This window comes from Oncorhynchus nerka, linkage group LG24 (assembly GCF_034236695.1).
Source record: "Oncorhynchus nerka isolate Pitt River linkage group LG24, Oner_Uvic_2.0, whole genome shotgun sequence".
In the NCBI taxonomy this organism is placed as follows: Eukaryota; Metazoa; Chordata; class Actinopteri; order Salmoniformes; family Salmonidae; genus Oncorhynchus; species Oncorhynchus nerka.
The window spans coordinates 20,315,163-20,336,006 of record NC_088419.1 but is presented as its reverse complement, the minus strand read 5'-3'; the positions used below and the strand labels follow the sequence as shown (position 1 = coordinate 20,336,006).

The 20,844-nt window shown below is 45.0% G+C and overlaps 1 protein-coding gene across 4 annotated transcripts in view; it reads left to right on the top strand.

Moving 5' to 3' along the window:
- The window catches only part of LOC115107637 (unconventional myosin-VI-like), a 157,375-nt gene that overhangs the window by 38,798 nt on the left and 97,733 nt on the right, over positions 1-20,844 (top strand). For all 4 annotated transcript variants that reach the window (XM_065008696.1, XM_029631094.2, XM_065008694.1 and 1 more), the window contains exons 3-10: positions 4,292-4,361; positions 4,643-4,716; positions 5,435-5,564; positions 7,905-8,010; positions 9,797-9,852; positions 9,944-10,041; positions 10,478-10,642; positions 12,572-12,652. In XM_065008696.1, coding sequence (XP_064864768.1) covers positions 4,292-4,361; positions 4,643-4,716; positions 5,435-5,564; positions 7,905-8,010; positions 9,797-9,852; positions 9,944-10,041; positions 10,478-10,642; positions 12,572-12,652 — 780 coding nt within the window. The remainder of the gene's footprint in view (positions 1-4,291; positions 4,362-4,642; positions 4,717-5,434; positions 5,565-7,904; positions 8,011-9,796; positions 9,853-9,943; positions 10,042-10,477; positions 10,643-12,571; positions 12,653-20,844) is intronic.

Genomic DNA, 20,844 nt, shown 5'->3' with positions numbered 1-20,844 from the left:
TATGAAGGAAGCTGTGTGCGTGTGTGCGTGTGTGCGCGTGTGTGCGTGTGTGTGCGTGTGCGCGTAACGGATGTGTCCATTCTCCGGACGTTATGGTCAGTTCTGGGCCTTAACACGGAGTCTGAGGGGCACAATGTGTGTTCTGTCCAGTGGCAGCCAGTTTGTGCCAGTGTACGGTGAGCTCCCATGTCACCCGATCCACTCAGAGCCGCAGCGGCATACGCAGCCTGGTAGACCCCTGTAGGGGGACTTCAGGAGAGAGGCATTGCTCAGTGCATGGCACCACGTCACACTCAGCTTTAGCCACAATGGCGGACTCTGTGGCCCACAGCATTAGGTAATGTGTTCCTGACTGGGGCTGCGTCCCCAATGGCACCCTATTCTCTATACAGTACACTACTTTAGACCGGAGCCCTGTGAGTCCTGGTTGAAAATATTGCACTATAAAGGGAATAGGGTACCATTTGGGACGCTGACAGTTTCTGGACTGTTTCACTCTGCCTTGGTGTCTGTGAAAGAGCAAGAGACCGAGGGGGGAGGGACATGTTTAAATTCAGGGGGCATTGCGTCATCCTCCTCCCCTTCCTTCTCTCCCTCTCCCGCTCCTCTAAACTTCAGTCACCTCACGTGGCTCAGTGCTATGAAATCCTGCCAGTCTGGGCCCATTGCAGGAAAGAATGAACTGACTGTATGTCACCTTGGCTTCTTCAACCTTGGAGATTTTAAATCCCTCTTGCTGTGCCTCTTTATGTGGAGAGACTAAGGCCGCATCCCAAATAGCAACCTATTCCCTATATAGTGTTAATACTTTCAAAGTAGTGCTCTACATATGGAATAGGGTGATGGACAAGAGTGCCATTTGAGACACAGGCTAAATTGCTGGCCCAGCCAGGCACCATGGCCCACAGGAGGGGGCTGAGGCCAACCGGGCCCCATGGCCCACAGGAGGGGGCTGAGGCCGACCGGGCCCCGTGGCCCACAAGAAAGGGCTGAGGCCAACCGGGCCCCATGGCCCAGAGGAGGGGGCTGAGGCCAACCGGGCCCCATGGCCCACAGGAGGGGGCTGAGAGCAAACGACAGGGCCCCATGGCCCACAGGAGGGAGCTGAGAGCAAACGACAGGGCCCCGTGGCCCACAGGAGGGAGCTGAGAGCAAACGACAGGGCCCCGTGGCCCACAGGAGGGAGCTGAGAGCAAACGACAGGGCCCCATGGCCCACAGGAGGGAGCTGAGAGCAAACGACAGGGCCCCATGGCCCACAGGAGGGTGCTGAGAGCAAACGACAGGGCCCCATGGCCCACAGGAGGGTGCTGAGAGCAAACGACAGGGCCCCATGGCCCACAGGAGGGGGCTGAGAGCAAACGACAGGGCCCCATGGCCCACAGGAGGGGGCTGAGAGCAAACGACAGGGCCCCATGGCCCACAGGAGGGGGCTGAGAGCAAACGACAGGGCCCCATGGCCCACAGGAGGGGCTGAGAGCAAACGACAGGGCCCCATGGCCCACAGGGGGCTGAGAGCAAACGACAGGGCCCCATGGCCCACAGGAGGGGGCTGAGAGCAAACGACAGGGCCCCATGGCCCACAGGAGGGGGCTGAGAGCAAACGACAGGGCCCCATGGCCCACAGGAGGGAGCTGAGAGCAAACAACAGGGCCCCATGGCCCACAGGAGGGGGCTGAGAGCAAACGACAGGGCCCCATGGCCCACAGGAGAGAGCTGAGGCCAACAGTGCTCCATGGCCCACAGGAGGGTCTGAGGCCAACCGGGCCCCATGGCCCACAGGAGAGGGCTGAGAGCAAACGACAGGGCCCCATGGCCCACAGGAGGGAGCTGAGAGCAAACGACAGGGCCCCATGGCCCACAGGAGGGGGCTGAGAGCAAACGACAGGGCCCCATGGCCCACAGGAGGGAGCTGAGAGCACACGACAGGGCCCCATGGCCCACATGGGGGAGCAGGATCTGGCTGACTGCATCCCATATGGCACCCCTTTTCCCTACATAGTGCATTACTTTTGACCAGCAGTTAGGGCAGTGGTCAAAAGTTGTGCACTATGTAGGAAACACTTCACAGCCTATCAGACCCACTTAGTAGTCTAGTGTCTTATGTTTACCCACATGTGTTCCCCACACAAACTTCTCAAATATTTGTTAACGACAGGGCCCCATACGGAGCTGTGAGGGGAACGGCACCTCAGTACCTCAGGCCCTACACCCAAACAAGGGCACTGCGTTCATCCACCTCTGGCCTGCTCGCCTCCCTACCACTGAGGAAGTACAGTTCCCGCTCAGCCCAGTCAAAACTGTTCGCTGCTCTGGCCCCCCAATGGTGGAACAGACTCCCTCACGACGCCAGGACAGCGGAGTCAATCACCACCTTCCGGAGACACCTGAAACCCCACCTCTTTAAGGAATACCTAGGATAGGATAAATTAATCCCTCTCACCCCTCCCCCCCCTTAAAAGATTTAGATGCACTACTGTTCCACTGGATGTCATAAGGTGAATGCACCAATTTGTAAGTCGCTCTGGATAAGAGCGTCTGCTAAATGACTTAAATGTAATGTAAATGTAAATGTTAAACATGTTAATTTTTCCCTAGTGAATCACTTGTGGAGTGGTAAGGTAAAATGGCAGAAGGCTTTTAGCTGGTGTTGTGTTATAGGGGCTGGCCAGGAGAATGTATCCATGCAGAAGGAGAATGGAGCAGCCAGTGAGCTTTCACTAACTTTGGTTAGCCTAGTAGTGCAGAAGAGAACTTACTGTATGTTTGTTCAGAATTCTATGAACATGGATGTGTATCCCATAAATGCTTTAATAAAAATATCTTTACATTGGATTAGCTAACTTTGAAAACATTGGGATAGACTATGTATTTATTTGTGGCTTGGACTTAGCTGCCCCCCTTAGTATGAACTTTTAACACAGTTTGTTTTTGTGACAAATCAGAAGCATGTGACCGTCTTCTCTTTCAAGCTCTCTGGGACTTAATGGAGAGTGGAGAGGGAGGGAGGGGTGGGTAGAGAGGGAAGGAGGGAGGGAGGGGTGGGTAGAGAGGGAAGGAGGGAGGGAGGGGTGGGTAGAGAGGGAAGGAGGGAGGGAGGGGTGGGTAGGGAGGGAGGGAGGGAGGGGTGGGTAGAGAGGGAGGGAGAGAGGGGTGGGTTGAGAGGGAGGGAGAGGTGGTGGGTAGAGGGGGAGGGAGGGGTGGAGAGAGGGAGAGGGGTGGAGAGGGAGGGAGGGGTGGAGAGGGAGGGAGGGGTAGAGAGAGGGAGAGGGAGGGAGGGGTGGAGAGAGAGAAGGGAGAGAGGGGTGGGTAGAGGGGGAGGGAGGGGTGGAGAGAGAGAGAAGGGAGGGGTGGAGAGAGAGGGAGGGAGGGGTGGGTAGAGAGGGAGGGAGGGAGGGGTGGGTAGAGAGGGAGGGAGGGGTGGGTAGAGAGGGAGGGAGGGGTGGGTAGAGCGGGAGGGAGCGGTGGGTAGAGCGGGAGGGAGGGGTGGAGAGAGAGAGGAGGGAGGGGTGGAGAGAGAGGGAGGGAGGGGTGGAGAGAGAGGGAGGGACTAGTAAATCTCATCAGTCAGACTAACCCTTTGGTGTTCTATCACACACTGAGTCACGCTTTGAGATGCTTTTAGGATTCTGAAATAACCCTTAGTGTTCACCAGATGTGTTTACCCTAAACACGTGCTACGAGTAACAAACACACACACCCTACTAACGCCAGACTAGCTCCAGCCTCACAGCACTTGTCTAGCTGTATTGTTTTTCCTGGGCCATGCATATGTGCTGATAACTCTAGTGAATATGGCACGGTGGCTGTACTCTGCAGTGGAGGTGCTGACTAACAACCATGGGCTGGAAGAGCTTGCAGCCAGCCAACACCTCTCTAGCTAGCTCCCAGATCCTGTTTCTGCCTCTCTCCAAATAATCAATTGTCCCCTGATTAGTCACTTACTGCTGCGTACGCCAGGCCCTGGAGCCAGGCCCCACCAGCAATGGCATCTGAACAGTCAGTATTTTTAGTAGCTCATTGGGAGTGCAAAAATAACACATTGACAGACTTGAAAAGACTCCTGATTTATATCATTAAAAGAAAGCAGATTGATTGGAATCCAAATATACCTAATGATTAAAATGTTCTCCTTTCTCTCTCCTTTGGGTATTGTTTAATGTTCTAAGCCACGTGAACTTGATGTAGTTGCCCACTCTTCAACAAAGAGAACAGCCTAGTGTCAGCATAGTGGCATGCTAAAAGTACAAAAGACTAGTTGATCATCTGTCACCTCCATCTTGTTTTTTCAGAGCTTTACGGCCCAGATCAACCAAGTGTTTCCGGCTGAGGATGATGTCAACAAACATGTGGAAGACAACTGTGAGTTTGTTTTACCAAAAGGCTTCAGTCTCCACAAGGTCTTTGTTTCTCACCATCTCATAAAGCTACCCTAACTGACACCTAAGTGTTTTTACAGCACTATATGAAGTTATGAACTAAATTACAACCCTGAAACTGTTGCCCGATGCAAATGATTCCCCTGAGGATTGAGGAATGTCATTTTGTGCCATTAAGTTCTTATGTGTTTTTCATTTTGATCCTCTTCTTTTGACAGTTGTGATTAGTCTGGCTTAACTTACTTCAGATCTGTTGTTTTTCAGGTTCTTTAATGTACTTGAATGAAGCCACACTCTTGAACAACGTCCGTGTGCGGTATAGTAAAGACAGAATTTATGTAAGTACTTTATAACAGACATAGCTATATCCTGCTGTCTTCCTCATCAATCTGGTCTGCGCAATGGTGAACAGGCCACAGGTTGAACCAGCAGGGGTAAGTTCAATAGAACACCCACTCATTATCATGCTAAAGCCCTGTCACTTCAGTCTCTCTGTGCCTACTGTATGTGTTGTGGTGGGTCCCCTCCCTCCCTGCTTCCCAGTGTGACAGGCGTGATGGGCTTGTCATTGTCACTCAGGGCTGTGTCAGGTGTTTGCTGGGAGGTAGGCCAGTTACAGTGGCACACACACACAGCTAGCTCTTGTTGTCACTCTCCCTGCTGGCCCCTGTGTCTACCCCAGGCTCAGGTGACCTCTATAATCAGCCAGGGAGCAGAACAGAGCCAGGGAGTGCTATCCTGTTCCCCACTGAACTTAATTAGGTCCTCTGATGTGACAGGGGGCAGGCAGGGGGACGTGAATGCCGGCAGGTGTGGAGAGGAGACCGGTGGGACACTTGTTTTCCAACAGGTGGCATCTAGTGGTTGCAGTGAGAAACTGCCTGCTTTGTCCTATGAAGTGACAATTCCTTTTAGCAGTGATGGGACTCAAGTGTTTTCTTAGGTCACTGAGAAAAAACTGGGTGTCATATCAACACAAATGTACAGCGTCTCATTAAAAACAGATTCCTATATGTGTACTAGAGTATTTCTGACTTCTCTTTGTTTTTCTCACAGACGTTTGTAGCTAATATCCTGATAGCAGTGAACCCCTACTATGACATCCCAAAGCTCTATGCTCCCGAGACCATTAAACAGTACCATGGGAGGTCCCTGGGCACCCTTCCACCCCACGTCTACGCTATTGGTGAGAACCTGGAAGGAAGGTTCCAAATGGCACTCTATTCCCTGTATAGTGCATTACTTTTGATCGGCGCTCTATGGGCACTATATAGGTAAAAAGTAATGTGCTATGTAGAGAATAGGGTGCCATTCGGGACTCAGACACAAAGTCCCTGCCACTTTTGGGCTGACAATGTGTTACGCTTTCACATCTGCCTACCAGGCAGTCTATAGTCATTTTACTTACCAGTGTGATTTAGCTACCTATTAACAGGGTTGGGGAGTAACGGATTACATGTAATCTGAGCCGTTACATGTAAGGGATTGCAAAAAAACTAACTGTAATCCGTTATGTTACCAGCAAAAATATTGTAATCAGATTACAAATGCTTTTGAAAAAGTAGATGATTACTTTGAGGATTACTTTTACATTCAGAAAGGATGTTTACAAAAAAAATATTTGACACTTCTCTGTTTTCTCAATGACATTCAAATCAGCATTGAAAAAAGGCACAAATGTGTTCCACCTGAGCGAGTGTGACCAGAGGTCAGAGACCCCTATGACGACACACCAAATGTGTTTGATGGATCGCGGGAAAAGAGCAGGAATGGACTTTTGTAGGCTACAGTCCAAGCTATGTCTTCCAATGGTGCGACTATCCAACTTGAATAAACGCTCTGAGATAAGGATGACTGCAAGTGGTGTAGTCTACGGCGATAGAGAGATCACTTATCATTAATATCTACATAGCGCATTGATGTAAATCACACTGCTGCTCTCTCATTTAGCTATTTGCACCTTACAGATTTTGGTTGTTGTCGCTGACTGTTCACAAATGTGTATTTGAGCCCAATAATGGTTGAATTCAAGAAGTTTAAGTTGCCTATCAATCATTATTTTCGAAACCAGTGGACAGCCTGTGAAAATGCGCTCTTGCAACAGCTGCATAGTGCGGATCCCATCCCAAGTCTAATTCATGCTGATATAAAATGTTAAAAATCCATTGGCCTGATGGACACATTCTCAAACTCGCACACTTTTGATAGACTTAATGGAGCAATCTGTAGATGCTACATCCATTTTTGGACTTATAAATGATATATACATCCATTGACTGTTGAAGAATATAACTTATAAATTCCTGATGATCTTAGTTCAACTGTCACACTCCATGAGAACCCAAAATATAAGCTTGTTTTACCCCAACGTTTGTAAAGTAAATAAATGTAAACAAACACTGTATAGCCTTATAACATGGTTAAAACAGTCATTTTGATATCATGGATGGTCAGTCTTTGCATCCATATCTCTGTCTATTAATTTGAACGGTTACATTTTTCGAGGCCCAGCTTTTTCCCCAAAAAAAGGCGGAGCAGCCATTTTGTTATTGAAACATTTTGTTATTGAAACATTTTGTTATTGAAACAATAGGCCTATAGCAAATGCAGCATATGGCATTCCTTTTTCACGTCAATAGCACTTTCAGTAGTGCTCAAAGCATGCCGTTCCATGAGAGCAGTATTTATTTTTCAACTCTAATCAATGAGCCCAATCAGTCCTCCATGACAACACAATCATAAACAACAGAGTAGGGCTGGTTAATAAGTCCTTAGTTTTGGGGTCGTGCTCAGGTAAAACAATTTGGCTAAACTTACACTTCCATATTTCCAAGTCCTATTCTTGAAGATCAAGATCATTTATTTGAATGACTGGAATTCTGATAGACTTTGGTTTTTAATGTAAAGATATCATTTAATTGTATTATATGTAGTAGAAAGCGATGGGTTAGAAGAAGCCTACATAACCAACCCATAAAGTAACATACAACATCCATATATGGCCAGATATGTGAACTTTAACATTATTTATCCTGCAATAGAAGTCGTTCAATTGGTAGCATATACATTTTTGTCTTCTTCTAATGCATCTTAAGGGGAAAGTAATCTTTAAAAAGTAACGGAATGTAATCAGATTACGTTACTGAGTTTGGGTAATCCACAAGTGAAGTTACTGATTATAATTTTGGACAGGTAACTAGTAACTGTAACGGATTACATTTAGAAAGTAACCTACCCAACCCTGCCTATTAACAGTGAGAATTCATTGTGCAGTGTGACTTTGCTAATGCAAACATCGTCTTGAGGATCTCATTCAGAGAAGTTGTATGTCACTGAGGTAAATGGTTAACAATGAATACTGTCATTTAGCATGTGATTTAGAAGTACAAGGAGCATTCATTGTACAGTTTGCATGTCTAATGCAACCATAGGTTTAATTTATGATCCCATTGAGATATTTTGTATCACTGAGGAAAAAGAGAGGGTTAACAAATTGTAAACAACTGTCTGGATGTCTGTGTGTCAGCTGACAAGGCCTACAGGGACATGAGGGTGCTGAAGATGAGCCAGTCCATCATCGTGTCCGGGGAGTCTGGTGCCGGGAAGACTGAGAACACCAAGTTTGTCCTCCGGTAAAGTCATGACATTCCCTGTGTATCGTCAACACACAGGATGTGTCCCAAATGGCACACCAATCCTTATGTAGTGCATTATTTTATGTTTTACCAGAGCTAGTCAAAAGTAGTTCACTGTATAAGGATTAGGGTACCATTTGGGACACAGACCCAGTCTGATCTGGCAGGCTGTTTCTAATGGTTCATGTAAAATAAGTATATTCTGAGAGTACTGACATTAAAGGGGAAGCTCACAAATGTTTACCTGTAGACGTATTTTCACTCTATATGATTGTAGTTGATCCCTAGAACTGTTTTTTATATATACAGTTGAAGTTGGAAGTTTACATACACCTTAGCCAAATAAATTTAAACTCAGTATTTCACAAGTCCTGACATTTAATCCTAGTAAAAATTCCCTGTCTTAGGATCACCACTTTATTTTAAGAATGTGAAATGTCAGAATAATAATAGAGAGAGTGATTTATTTCAGCTTTTATTTCTTTCATCATATTCCCAGTGGGTCAGAAGTTTACATACACTCAATTAGTATTTGGTAGCATTGCCTTTAAAATGTTTGACTTGGGTCCAATAAGTTGGGTGAATTTTTGGCCCATTCCTCCTGACAGAGCTGGTGTAATTGAGTCAGGTTTGTAGGCCTCCTTACTCGCGCATGCTTTTTCAGTTCTACCCACAAATGTTCTATAGGATTGAGGTCAGGGCTTTGTGATGGCCACTACAATACATTGACTTTGTTGTCCTTAAGCCATTTTGCCACAGCTTTGGAAGTATTATTGGGGTCATTGTCCATTTGGAAGACCCATTTGCGACCAAGCTTTAACTTCATGCCTGATGTCTTGAGATGTTGCTTCAATATATCCACATCATTTTCCTGCCTCATGATGCCATCTATTTTGTGAAGTGCACCAGTCCCTCCTGCAGCAAAGCACCCCCACAACATGATGCTGCCACCCCCGCGCTTCACGGTTGGGATAGTGTTCTTCGGCTTGCAAGCCTCCCCCTTTTTCCTCCAAACATAACGATGGTCATTCTGTCCAAACAGTTATATTTTTGTTTCATCAGACCAGAGGACATTTCTCCAAAAGGTATGATCTTTGTCCCCATGTGCAGTTGCAAACCGTAGTCTGGCTTTTTTATGGCAGTTTTGGAGTAGTGGCTTCTTCCTTGCTGAGCAGTCTTTCAGGTTATGTCGATATAGGGCTTGTTTTACTGGTCTACAACACGTTCTGAGGTCTTGGCTGATTTCTTTTGATTTTCCCATGATGTCAAGCAAAGAGGCACTGAGTTTGAAAGTAGGCCTTGAAATACAACCACAGGTACACCTCCAATTGACTCAAATGATGTCAATTAGTCTATCAGAAGCTTCTAAAGCCATGACATAATTTTCTGTAATTTTGTATGTAAACTTCTGACCCACTGGAATTGAGATACTGTGAAATAATCTGTCTGTAAACAATTGTAGGAAAAATTACTTGTGTCCTGCACAAAGTAGATGTCCTAACCGAATTGCCAAAACTATAGTTTGTTAATAACAAGAAATTTGTGGAGTTGTTGAAAAATGATTTTTAATGACTCAAACCTAAGTGTATGTAAACTTCCTACTTCAACTGTGTGTGTGTGTGTGTGTGTGTGTGTGTGTGTGTGTGTGTGTGTGCAACCTCTAACGAAACAAAATATAAAATAAAAATTGTTTGTGGGATCAACTACAACAGAGTGTAAATAAGGCCATATGTAAAACTTTAAACTTCCCTTTTAACTCTGATTATTTCTTTCTGCGCTTTAGATACTTGACAACATCCTATGGAACAGGTCAAGATATTGATGAGAGAATAGTTGAAGGTAAATATGAATTTCACTTCCCAGCAGCATGACCTAATACCACAGTATGGAGTAGTGTTTTAATTGCTTTTCTTCTTCATCAATCCCACAGCCAATCCCCTGCTAGAAGCTTTTGGAAACGCTAAAACTGTCAGGAATAACAACAGTAGTCGCTTTGGGAAGTTTGTAGAGATCCACTTCAACGAAAAGGTGCAGCCGCACCACTCTATAATAATTCACTATCGATGAAATCATCAGACAACAACACCGAAATAGTGATTTGACAATTCTTTAAAATACTTTGTGTCTGCTTTGGCTTGCCTCGAGTGCCAGATGGGTGGAGATTAGTTTTGAGACTTGTGTTTGTTCCATTGTACCAGGCAAGCTTAATAAAGCCCATCTTAAAGTGATGCTCTAGACTCTAGAGCTTTTGTGTAATTTCAGCCAGTACTTTTGAGTAATATGTCATCCATTTCATATATGTTACATCTTTAAAATAAAAAAAAGCAATTCGTATAAGATATTTTATAAATGTATGATTGCTTATTAAGAGCCCAGACTGCATCTTTAAATATTGAACATTATTTAAAGTAGTATTTGAACCCAGTTCTGATGCTAATTGAACATGTGTTGTTGTGTCACTTAGAATACTGTGGTGGGAGGCTTCGTGTCCCACTACCTGCTGGAGAAATCCAGGATCTGCCAGCAGAGCCAGGAGGAGAGGAACTACCACATCTTCTACCGGCTGTGTGCTGGAGCTTCCGAGGACATCAGGACCAAGTTCCACCTGGAATCACCAGACGCCTTCAGGGTGAGTGTGGCCTACGGGCCTGCCTTGTTCCCTGTCTTGTCCCTCCAGAGTGGATACGTAACCAGGCTGGCGCTGTATTGCTCGGCTTGGTTCGTCTCAGTCGAAAAAGGTATAACCTTGTCTCGTCATTCTAAGGACACTGCGCTGTCCTATGCAGTCTCTGCTGTCTCTGCAAGGGGGGGCAGAGAAGCTCCTCTGATTATCGCGGTGCATCATTAATTATTAAGGAGGCTCACACCTTTTGGTGTTTCAGCTTAAAGATAAAATGCTGCTATAAAAAGTCATAATAGACATTTGCATGAATTGTTAATGTTGCTCTGTGGCTCGGAGACCACTAGATGGCACACTCAGCCATGGTTTATTTTCTTGGCATCAACTTCACAAATAAAACTATCCATCTCATTGTACTTTAAGGAAAGCCTGTTCTGTTATCGTTAGCTGGCAGGTTTTTAGCTAAGTTGTAAAAACTCTCCTCCTGCTGTGTCCACTATTGAGTCCCTCTTTTAAACTTCCCTGTCTGGTCCCGCTCAGCCTCAGTCTCTTTCAGTTTCTGGTCCCGCTCAGCCTCAGGAAGATGAGGTGCTTTGACTCCACTTCTTGACAGCAATATCGTCCACTGTAATGGAGATAAACAAATGGGGTGATGCATGGTTAATGGCAGTGACATTTCTGCTGATATCCAATTCCACTTGGACATTACTATTGACCTTTGGAGATCCTGGCTCTCGGGCAGACATTTTACAAGGGCTCAGGCGCATCTTGCGAGAGGTGCAGATTAGAATATAGAATTAACAACAGCACCCATATAAGTCAAGTGTCTTCTCTTTCACACCCAGTACAGATTTGCATCTAATGGATCCCGAATAGGAAAATGGGTTTGAGCAGCTAGACAGGAAGGAAGTTGCAGTGAAAAGATATGATTAACTAAGTCAAACGTCAATGCTGACACATATATGATTTCAGCGGTAGGCTACATCTCCCCTCTCATATTTTCATCAATGTGTGTACTGTGTGGCCGTGCCTCTTATTTCTATCTCTCCAGTGAAGCCATTCCTCTGGCCAGTAAGCAAGGCACTTCTACCTGACCGAGCTACCTTCCTCTAATGGTCTCATCCGTTTGAAACTTGTTTTCTGCTGATCTGGAAACAAAAAATGAGGTGGGGAGGGAGAGAGATACAGAATCCTCCCAAAGGCCTATCTCTGTAATGAAAACCTTTGTTCCGTTTCAGCTGAGAATACTCCTCTCGTACAAACAAGATAAGCCACCGGATTCTGTTTTGTTTTTCTCTCCTACCCACCTGGGAAGTTGTCGTCGCACTCACCATCAGGCCGTATCTCTAGTGACAGGCAGGAAGAGAGTAGGCTACTGAGAAGTCATTAAAAGTCGCACAAAAGCAATTACAGAGAGGGAGAAACGTCTTTTGTGTCATATATAAACTCTTTGCTGTGAACAATGGTGAATCCTCAAGACTCAAGAAACAAAAAATCTGTATTTGAGTCCACACAGAGACAGTGATGTGGATATATTACTTTGCTTTGACTTTCAAAAGTCATCAAGTTTGCCATATTGCAACTGGTCATGCATGGTGTCCGATGTGTTGACGATCATGTTAAACCATCCTGGACTTATATTCACCTGAAACCCCACCTCTTTAAGGAATACCTAGGATAGGATAAAGTAATCCCTCTCACCCCCCCCCCCCCCTTAAAAGATTTAGATGCACTACTGTTCCACTGGATGTCATAAGGTGAATGCACCAATTTGTAAGTCGCTCTGGATAAGAGCGTCTGCTAAATGACTTAAATGTAAATGTGACCAGCGTTGATGGGATATTCAATAGATATTTTAGGTATTGTTAAAACTGTCATACTGCGGTATATTGATCCATGAAATCTGCTGCTGTTTACTGATTCTTGTCTATGTTGCAGTATTTGAACAGAGGATGCACTCGCTTCTTTGCAAACAAGGACACGGACAAACAGATCCTTCAGAACCGCAAGAGTCCAGAGGTACGGTACATATCTTAATCTCTCTTACTCTCCATCTCTCGCTCAACCCCCTCACTCTCCATCTCTCGCTCAACCCCCTCACTCTCCATCTCTCGCTCAACCCCCTCACTCTCCATCTCTCGCTCAACCCCCTCACTCTCCATCTCTCTCTCAACCCCCTCACTCTCCATCCATCTCTCTCTCTCAAGCCCCCACTCTCCATCTCTCGCTCAACCCCCTCACTCTTCATCTCTTTCTCTTTCTCAACCCTCTCACTCTCATCCCTCTCTCTCTCTCTCAAGCCCCCACTCTCATCCCTCTCTCTCTCTCTCAAGCCCCGACTCTCCATCTCTCTCTCTCAACCCCCTCACTCTCCATCCCTCTCTCTCTCTCAAGCCCCCACTCTCCTCTCTCTCAACCCCCTCACTGTCCATCTCTCTCTCAACCCCCTATCCACTTTCTTTCCTCGTGCACATTATATATTGGTTGAATTGCATCTTCACTACTCCATGTATTCCAATATCCATGAAAATCACAGACGGAAACACTCTCTCTTATCTGTAGTTTTTGGCCAGGATTCCCTTTGCTATCTAATGACAGACAGTTTCTCATCTCTTGAACTAATTGGAAATGCACTTAGGCACGACTCTGTCTGTGGAGAGAGTGAACAGAATGTACTTCTCTACCCCCACCTTGCTCCCTGTATCTGTCTCAGTGGCTTTTACTTTTACTTAATGGATTGCTCAGTCAAAGGAGGAGTGTTGTTTTGTCTTGGTCTGCTGATGCAGTGGCTTCTAGTAGAGACATGTTTTACTTTAAAAGTTTTTAAATTCCCACAAGTAGCCTAAAAGTTTTATTTTCATTCTGGTCAGATTAAAACCTTTTGTATTTTACCTCTTGAAAAATTGTTCTCTGAGATGTGATGCAGATAAGTAGCAAACATTTGAATTAGGAAAGGAGCCACTGACATGACCGTATGGATAGATGTAATGTACCACATCAATGAGAATTCTTTATCCTCCCAATGAAATGCCTTCCTTCCTTTGCCTTCTCCCTTTGATTAATTATGCATACAGCTGTAAGTACTCCAATATTGCAGCTGTGTGCATGGCACCCCTTCAGAACTCACCGTAATGAATTGTTATTGTTATGAAGAAATGACCTGGACAACAGTATGCCTCTTTTTCTCTCCTCTTGAGGGACAGTGATGATTCATTTGTTCTGTGTAGGCTAGTTGGGGACATCAGAAGAAGTGTCTCTCTGAGTATGGACAGTTTTAGTCAGATAACGTTTTTTTAGTAAAGGTAATTGTACCGTTTAGGTTAAACGCATATAAATATCAGTAATTATCTTTCTATTGTTAAAACTTGCAAGTAAGTGAAGAGATTCTGAGTACTTGTTGGGTTGAGTTTTCAGTGTATGTTTAACCTAAGGAGATTATATTCAGGTGAAGCTTTAGGTGGTAGGTACAGTACAGCTAGGTGTTGCTTTTAGGTGGTAGGTACAGTACAGCTAGGTGTTGTTTTAGGTGGTAGGTACAGTACAGCTAGGTGTTGTTTTAGGTGGTAGGTACAGTACAGCTAGGTGTTGTTTTTAGATGGTAGGTACAGTACAGCTAGGTGTTGTTTTTAGGTGGTAGGTACAGTACAGCTAGGTGTTGTTTTAGGTGGTAGGTACAGTACAGCTAGGTGTTGTTTTAGGTGGTAGGTACAGTACAGCTAGGTGTTGTTTTTAGATGGTGGGTACAGTACAGCTAGGTGTTGTTTTTTGGTGGTAGGTACAGTACAGCTAGGTGTTGTTTTAGGTGGTGGGTAGAGTACAGCTAGGTGGTGTTTTAGGTGGTAGGTACAGTACAGCTAGGTGTTGCTTTTAGGTGGTAGGTACAGTACAGCTAGGTGTTGTTTTAGATGGTAGGTACAGTACAGCTAGGTGTTGTTTTAGGTGGTGGGTACAGTACAGCTAGGTGTTGTTTTAGGTGGTAGGTACAGTACATCTAGGTGTTGCTTTTAGGTGGTAGGTACAGTACAGCTAGGTGTTGTTTTAGATGGTAGGTACAGTACAGCTAGGTGTTGTTTTAGGTGGTAGGTACAGTACAGCTAGGTGTTGTTTTAGATGGTAGGTACAGTACAGCTAGGTGTTGTTTTTTGGTGGTGGGTACAGTACAGCTAGGTGTTGCTTTAGATGGTAGGTACAGTACAGCTAGGTGTTGTTTTAGATGGTAGGTACAGTACAGCTATGTGTTGTTTTAGGTGGTGGGTACAGTACAGCTAGGTGTTGCTTTTAGGTGGTGGGTACAGTACAGCTAGGTGTTGTTTTAGGTGGTGGGTACAGTACAGCTAGGTGTTGCTTTTAGGTGGTAGGTACAGTACAGCTAGGTGTTGTTTTAGGTGGTAGGTACAGTACAGCTAGGTGTTGTTTTAGGTGGTGGGTACAGTACAGCTAGGTGTTGTTTTAGGTGGTGGGTACAGTACAGTACAGCTAGGTGTTGCTTTTAGGTGGTGGGTACAGTACAGCTAGGTGTTATTTTAGGTGGTAGGTACAGTACAGCTAGGTGTTGTTTTAGGTGGTAGGTACAGTACAGCTAGGTGTTGCTTTTAGGTGGTAGGTACAGTACAGCTAGGTGTTGCTTTTAGGTGGTAGGTACAGTACAGCTAGGTGTTGTTTTAGGTGGTAGGTACAGTACAGCTAGGTGTTGTTTTAGGTGGTAGGTACAGTACAGCTAGGTGTTGTTTTAGGTGGTAGGTACAGTACAGCTAGGTGTTGCTTTTAGGTGGTAGGTACAGTACAGCTAGGTGTTGTTTTTTGGTGGTGGGTACAGTACAGCTAGGTGTTGTTTTAGGTGGTGGGTACAGTACAGTACAGCTAGGTGTTGCTTTTAGGTGGTGGGTACAGTACAGCTAGGTGTTGTTTTAGGTGGTAGGTACAGTACAGCTAGGTGTTGTTTTAGGTGGTAGGTACAGTACAGCTAGGTGTTGCTTTTAGGTGGTAGGTACAGTACAGCTAGGTGTTGTTTTAGGTGGTAGGTACAGTACAGCTAGGTGTTGTTTTAGGTGGTAGGTACAGTACAGCTAGGTGTTGTTTTAGGTGGTAGGTACAGTACAGCTAGGTGTTGCTTTTAGGTGGTGGGTACAGTACAGCTAGGTGTTGTTTTAGGTGGTAGGTACAGTACAGCTAGGTGTTGTTTTAGATGGTAGGTACAGTACAGCTAGGTGTTGTTTTATATGGTAGGTACAGTACAGCTAGGTGTTGTTTTAGGTGGTAGGTACAGTACAGCTAGGTGTTGTTTTTTTGGTGGTGGGTACAGTACAGCTAGGTGTTGCTTTTAGGTGGTAGGTACAGTACAGCTAGGTGTTGTTTTAGATGGTAGGTACAGTACAGCTAGGTGTTGTTTTAGATGGTAGGTACAGTACAGCTAGGTGTTGTTTTAGATGGTAGGTACAGTACAGCTAGGTGTTGTTTTAGGTGGTAGGTACAGTACAGCTAGGTGTTGTTTTAGATGGTAGGTACAGTACAGCTAGCTGTTGTTTTTAGATGGTAGGTACAGTACAGCTAGGTGTTGCTTTTAGGTGGTAGGTACAGTACAGCTAGGTGTTGTTTTAGGTGGTAGGTACAGTACAGCTAGGTGTTGTTTTAGATGGTAGGTACAGTACAGCTAGGTGTTGTTTTTAGGTGGTAGGTACAGTACAGCTAGGTGTTGTTTTAGGTGGTAGGTACAGTACAGCTAGGTGTTGTTATAGGTGGTGGGTACAGTACAGCTAGGTGTTGTTTTAGGTGGTAGGTACAGTACAGCTAGGTGTTGTTTTTAGGTACAGTACAGGGTGTTGTTTTAGGTGGTAGGTACAGTACAGCTAGGTGTTGTTTTAGGTGGTAGGTACAGTACAGCTAGGTGTTGTTTTAGGTGGTAGGTAGGTGGTAGGTACAGTACAGCTAGGTGTTGTTTTTTGGTGGTGGGTACAGTACAGCTAGGTGTTGTTTTAGGTGGTAGGTACAGTACAGCTAGGTGTTGTTTTAGGTGGTAGGTACAGTAGATGGTAGCTAGGTGTTGTTTTAGATGGTAGGTACAGTACAGCTAGGTGTTGCTTTTAGGTGGTGGGTACAGTTAGGTGTTGCTTTTAGGTGGTGGGTACAGTACAGCTAGGTGTTGTTTTAGGTGGTAGGTACAGTACAGCTAGGTGTTGTTTTAGGTGGTAGGTACAGTACAGCTAGGTGTTGTTTTAGGTGGTAGGTACAGTACAGCTAGGTGTTGTTTTAGGTGGTAGGTACAGTACAGCTAGGTGTTGTTTTAGGTGGTAGGTACAGTACAGCTAGGTGTTGCTTTTAGGTGGTAGGTACAGTACAGCTAGGTGTTGTTTTAGGTGGTAGGTACAGTACAGCTAGGTGTTGTTTTAGGTGGTAGGTACAGTACAGCTAGGTGTTGTTTTTAGGTGTTGTTTTAGGTAGGTACAGTACAGCTAGGTGTTGTTTTAGGTGGTAGGTACAGTACAGCTAGGTGTTGTTTTAGGTGGTAGGTACAGTACAGCTAGGTGTTGTTTTTGGTGGTGGGTACAGTACAGCTAGGTGTTGTTTTAGGTGGTGGGTACAGTACAGTACAGCTAGGTGTTGTTTTAGGTGGTGGTAGGTGTTGTTTTAGGTGGTGGGTACAGTACAGCTAGGTGTTGTTTTAGGTGGTACAGTACAGCTAGGTGTTGTTTTAGGTGGTAGGTACAGTACAGCTAGGTGTTGCTTTTAGGTGGTTGTGTTGTTTTAGGTGGTAGGTACAGTACAGCTAGGTGTTGTTTTAGGTGGTAGGTACAGTACAGCTAGGTGTTGTTTTAGGTGGTAGGTACAGTACAGTACAGCTAGGTGTTGTTTTAGGTGGTAGGTACAGTACAGCTAGGTGTTGTTTTAGGTGGTAGGTGTACAGCTAGGTGTTGTTTTAGGTGGTGGGTACAGTACAGCTAGGTGTTGTTTTAGGTGGTAGGTACAGTACAGCTAGGTGTTGTTTTAGGTGGTACAGTACAGCTAGGTACAGTACAGCTAGGTGTTGTTTTAGGTGGTGGGTACAGTACAGCTAGGTGTTGTTTTAGGTGGTAGGTACAGTACAGCTAGGTGTTGTTTTAGGTGGTAGGTACAGTACAGCTAGGTGTTGTTTTAGGTGGTAGGTACAGTACAGCTAGGTGTTGTTTTAGGTGGTAGGTACAGTACAGCTAGGTGTTGTTTTTAGGTGGTAGGTACAGTACAGCTAGGTGTTGTTTTAGGTGGTAGGTACAGTACAGCTAGGTGTTGTTTTAGGTGGTAGGTACAGTACAGCTAGGTGTTGTTTTTTGGTGGTAGGTACAGTACAGCTAGGTGTTGTTTTAGGTGGTAGGTACAGTACAGTACAGCAGCTAGGTGTTGTTTTAGGTGGTAGGTACAGTACAGCTAGGTGTTGTTTTAGGTGGTAGGTACAGTACAGCTAGGTGTTGTTTTAGGTGGTAGGTACAGTACAGCTAGGTGTTGTTTTAGGTGGTAGGTACAGTACAGCTAGGTGTTGTTTTAGGTGGTAGGTACAGTACAGCTAGGTGTTGTTTTAGTGGTAGGTACTGGTAGGTACAGCTAGGTGTTGTTTTAGGTGGTAGGTACAGTACAGCTAGGTGTTGCTTTTAGGTGGTAGGTACAGTACAGCTAGGTGTTGTTTTTTGGTGGTAGGTACAGTACAGCTAGGTGTTGCTTTTAGGTGGTGGGTACAGTACAGCTAGGTGTTGTTTTAGGTGGTAGGTACAGTACAGCTAGGTGTTGTTTTAGATGGTAGGTACAGTACAGCTAGGTGTTGTTTTAGATGGTAGGTACAGTACAGCTAGGTGTTGTTTTAGGTGGTAGGTACAGTACAGCTAGGTGTTGTTTTTTTGGTGGTGGGTACAGTACAGCTAGGTGTTGCTTTTAGGTGGTAGGTACAGTACAGCTAGGTGTTGTTTTAGATGGTAGGTACAGTACAGCTAGGTGTTGTTTTAGATGGTAGGTACAGTACAGCTGTTGTTTTAGGTGTTGTTTTGTTTTAGATGGTAGGTACAGTACAGCTAGGTGTTGCTTTTAGGTGGTGGGTACAGTACAGCTAGGTGTTATTTTAGGTGGTAGGTACAGTACAGCTAGGTGTTGTTTTAGGTGTACAGTTGTTTTTTAGGTGGTAGGTACAGTACAGCTAGGTGTTGTTTTAGGTGGTAGGTACAGTACAGCTAGGTGTTGTTTTAGGTGGTAGGTACAGTACAGCTAGGTGTTGTTTTAGATGGTAGGTACAGTACAGCTAGGTGTTGTTTTAGGTGGTGGGTACAGTACAGCTAGGTGTTGTTTTAGGTGGTGGGTACAGTACAGCTAGGTGTTGTTTTAGGTGGTGGGTACAGTACAGCTAGGTGTTGCTTTTAGGTGGTAGGTACAGTACAGCTAGGTGGTTTTAGGTGGTAGGTACAGTACAGCTAGGTGTTGCTTTTAGGTGGTAGGTACAGTACAGCTAGGTGTTGTTTTAGGTGGTAGGTACAGTACAGCTAGGTGTTGTTTTAGGTGGTAGGTACAGTACAGCTAGGTGTTGTTTTAGGTGGTAGGTACAGTACAGCTAGGTGTTGTTTTTTGGTGGTAGGTACAGTACAGCTAGGTGTTGTTTTAGGTGGTAGGTACAGTACAGCTAGGTGTTGTTTTAGGTGGTAGGTACAGTACAGCTAGTTGTTTTAGGTGGTAGGTACAGTACAGCTAGGTGTTGTTTTAGGTGGTAGGTACAGTACAGCTAGGTGTTGTTTTAGGTGGTAGGTACAGTACAGCTAGGTGTTGCTTTTAGGTGGTAGGTACAGTACAGCTAGGTGTTGTTTTAGATGGTAGGTACAGTACAGCTAGGTGTTGTTTTGGTGGTGGTTTTAGATGGTACAGTACAGCTAGGTGTTGTTTTAGATGGTAGGTACAGTACAGCTTGTTGTTTTAGATGGTAGGTACAGTACAGCTAGGTGTTGTTTTAGGTGGTAGGTACAGTACAGCTAGGTGTTGCTTTTAGGTGGTAGGTACAGTACAGCTTGGTGTTGTTTTAGATGGTAGGTACAGTACAGCTAGGTGTTGCTTTTAGATGGTAGGTACAGTACAGCTAGGTGTTGCTTTTAGTGGTGGGTACAGTACAGCTAGGTGTTGTTTTAGATGGTAGGTATAGTACAGCTAGGTGTTGTTTTAGATGGTAGGTACAGTACAGCTAGGTTTGTTTGGTAGGTACAGTAGATGGTAGGTACAGTACAGCTAGGTGTTGTTTTAGGTGGTAGGTACAGTACAGCTAGGTGTTGTTTTAGGTGGGTACAGTACAGGGTACAGTACAGCTAGGTGTTGTTTTAGGTGGTAGGTACAGTACAGCTAGGTGTTGTTTTAGGTGGTAGGTACAGTACAGCTAGGTGTTGTTTTAGGTGGTGGGTACAGTACAGCTAGGTGTTGTTTTAGGTGGTAGGTACAGTACAGCTAGGTGTTGTTTTAGGTGGTAGGTACAGTACAGCTAGGTGTTGTTTTAGGTGGTGGGTACAGTACAGCTAGGTGTTGTTTTTTTGGTGGTAGGTACAGTACAGCTAGGTGTTGTTTTAGGTGGTAGGTACAGTACAGCTAGGTGTTGTTTTAGGTTAGGTACAGGTGGTGTTGTTTTAGATGGTACAGTACAGCTAGGTGTTGTTTTAGGTGGTAGGTACAGTACAGCTAGGTGTTGTTTTAGGTGGTAGGTACAGTACAGCTAGGTGTTGTTTTAGGTGGTAGGTACAGTACAGCTAGGTGTTGTTTTTTAGGTGGTGGGTACAGCTAGGTGTTGCAGGTGGTAGGTAGCTAGGTGTTGTTTTTTGGTGGTGGGTACAGTACAGCTAGGTGTTGTTTTAGGTGGTGGGTACAGTACAGTACAGCTAGGTGTTGCTTTTAGGTGGTGGGTACAGTACAGCTAGGTGTTGTTTTAGGTGGTAGGTACAGTACAGCTAGGTGTTGTTTTAGGTGGTAGGTACAGTACAGCTAGGTGTTGTTTTAGGTGGTAGGTACAGTACAGCTAGGTGTTGCTTTTAGGTGGTAGGTACAGTACAGCTAGGTGTTGTTTTAGGTGGTAGGTACAGTACAGCTAGGTGTTGTTTTAGGTGGTAGGTACAGTACAGCTAGGTATTGCTTTTAGGTGGTAGGTACAGTACAGCTAGGTGTTGTTTTTTGGTGGTAGGTACAGTACAGCTAGGTGTTGCTTTTAGGTGGTGGGTACAGTACAGCTA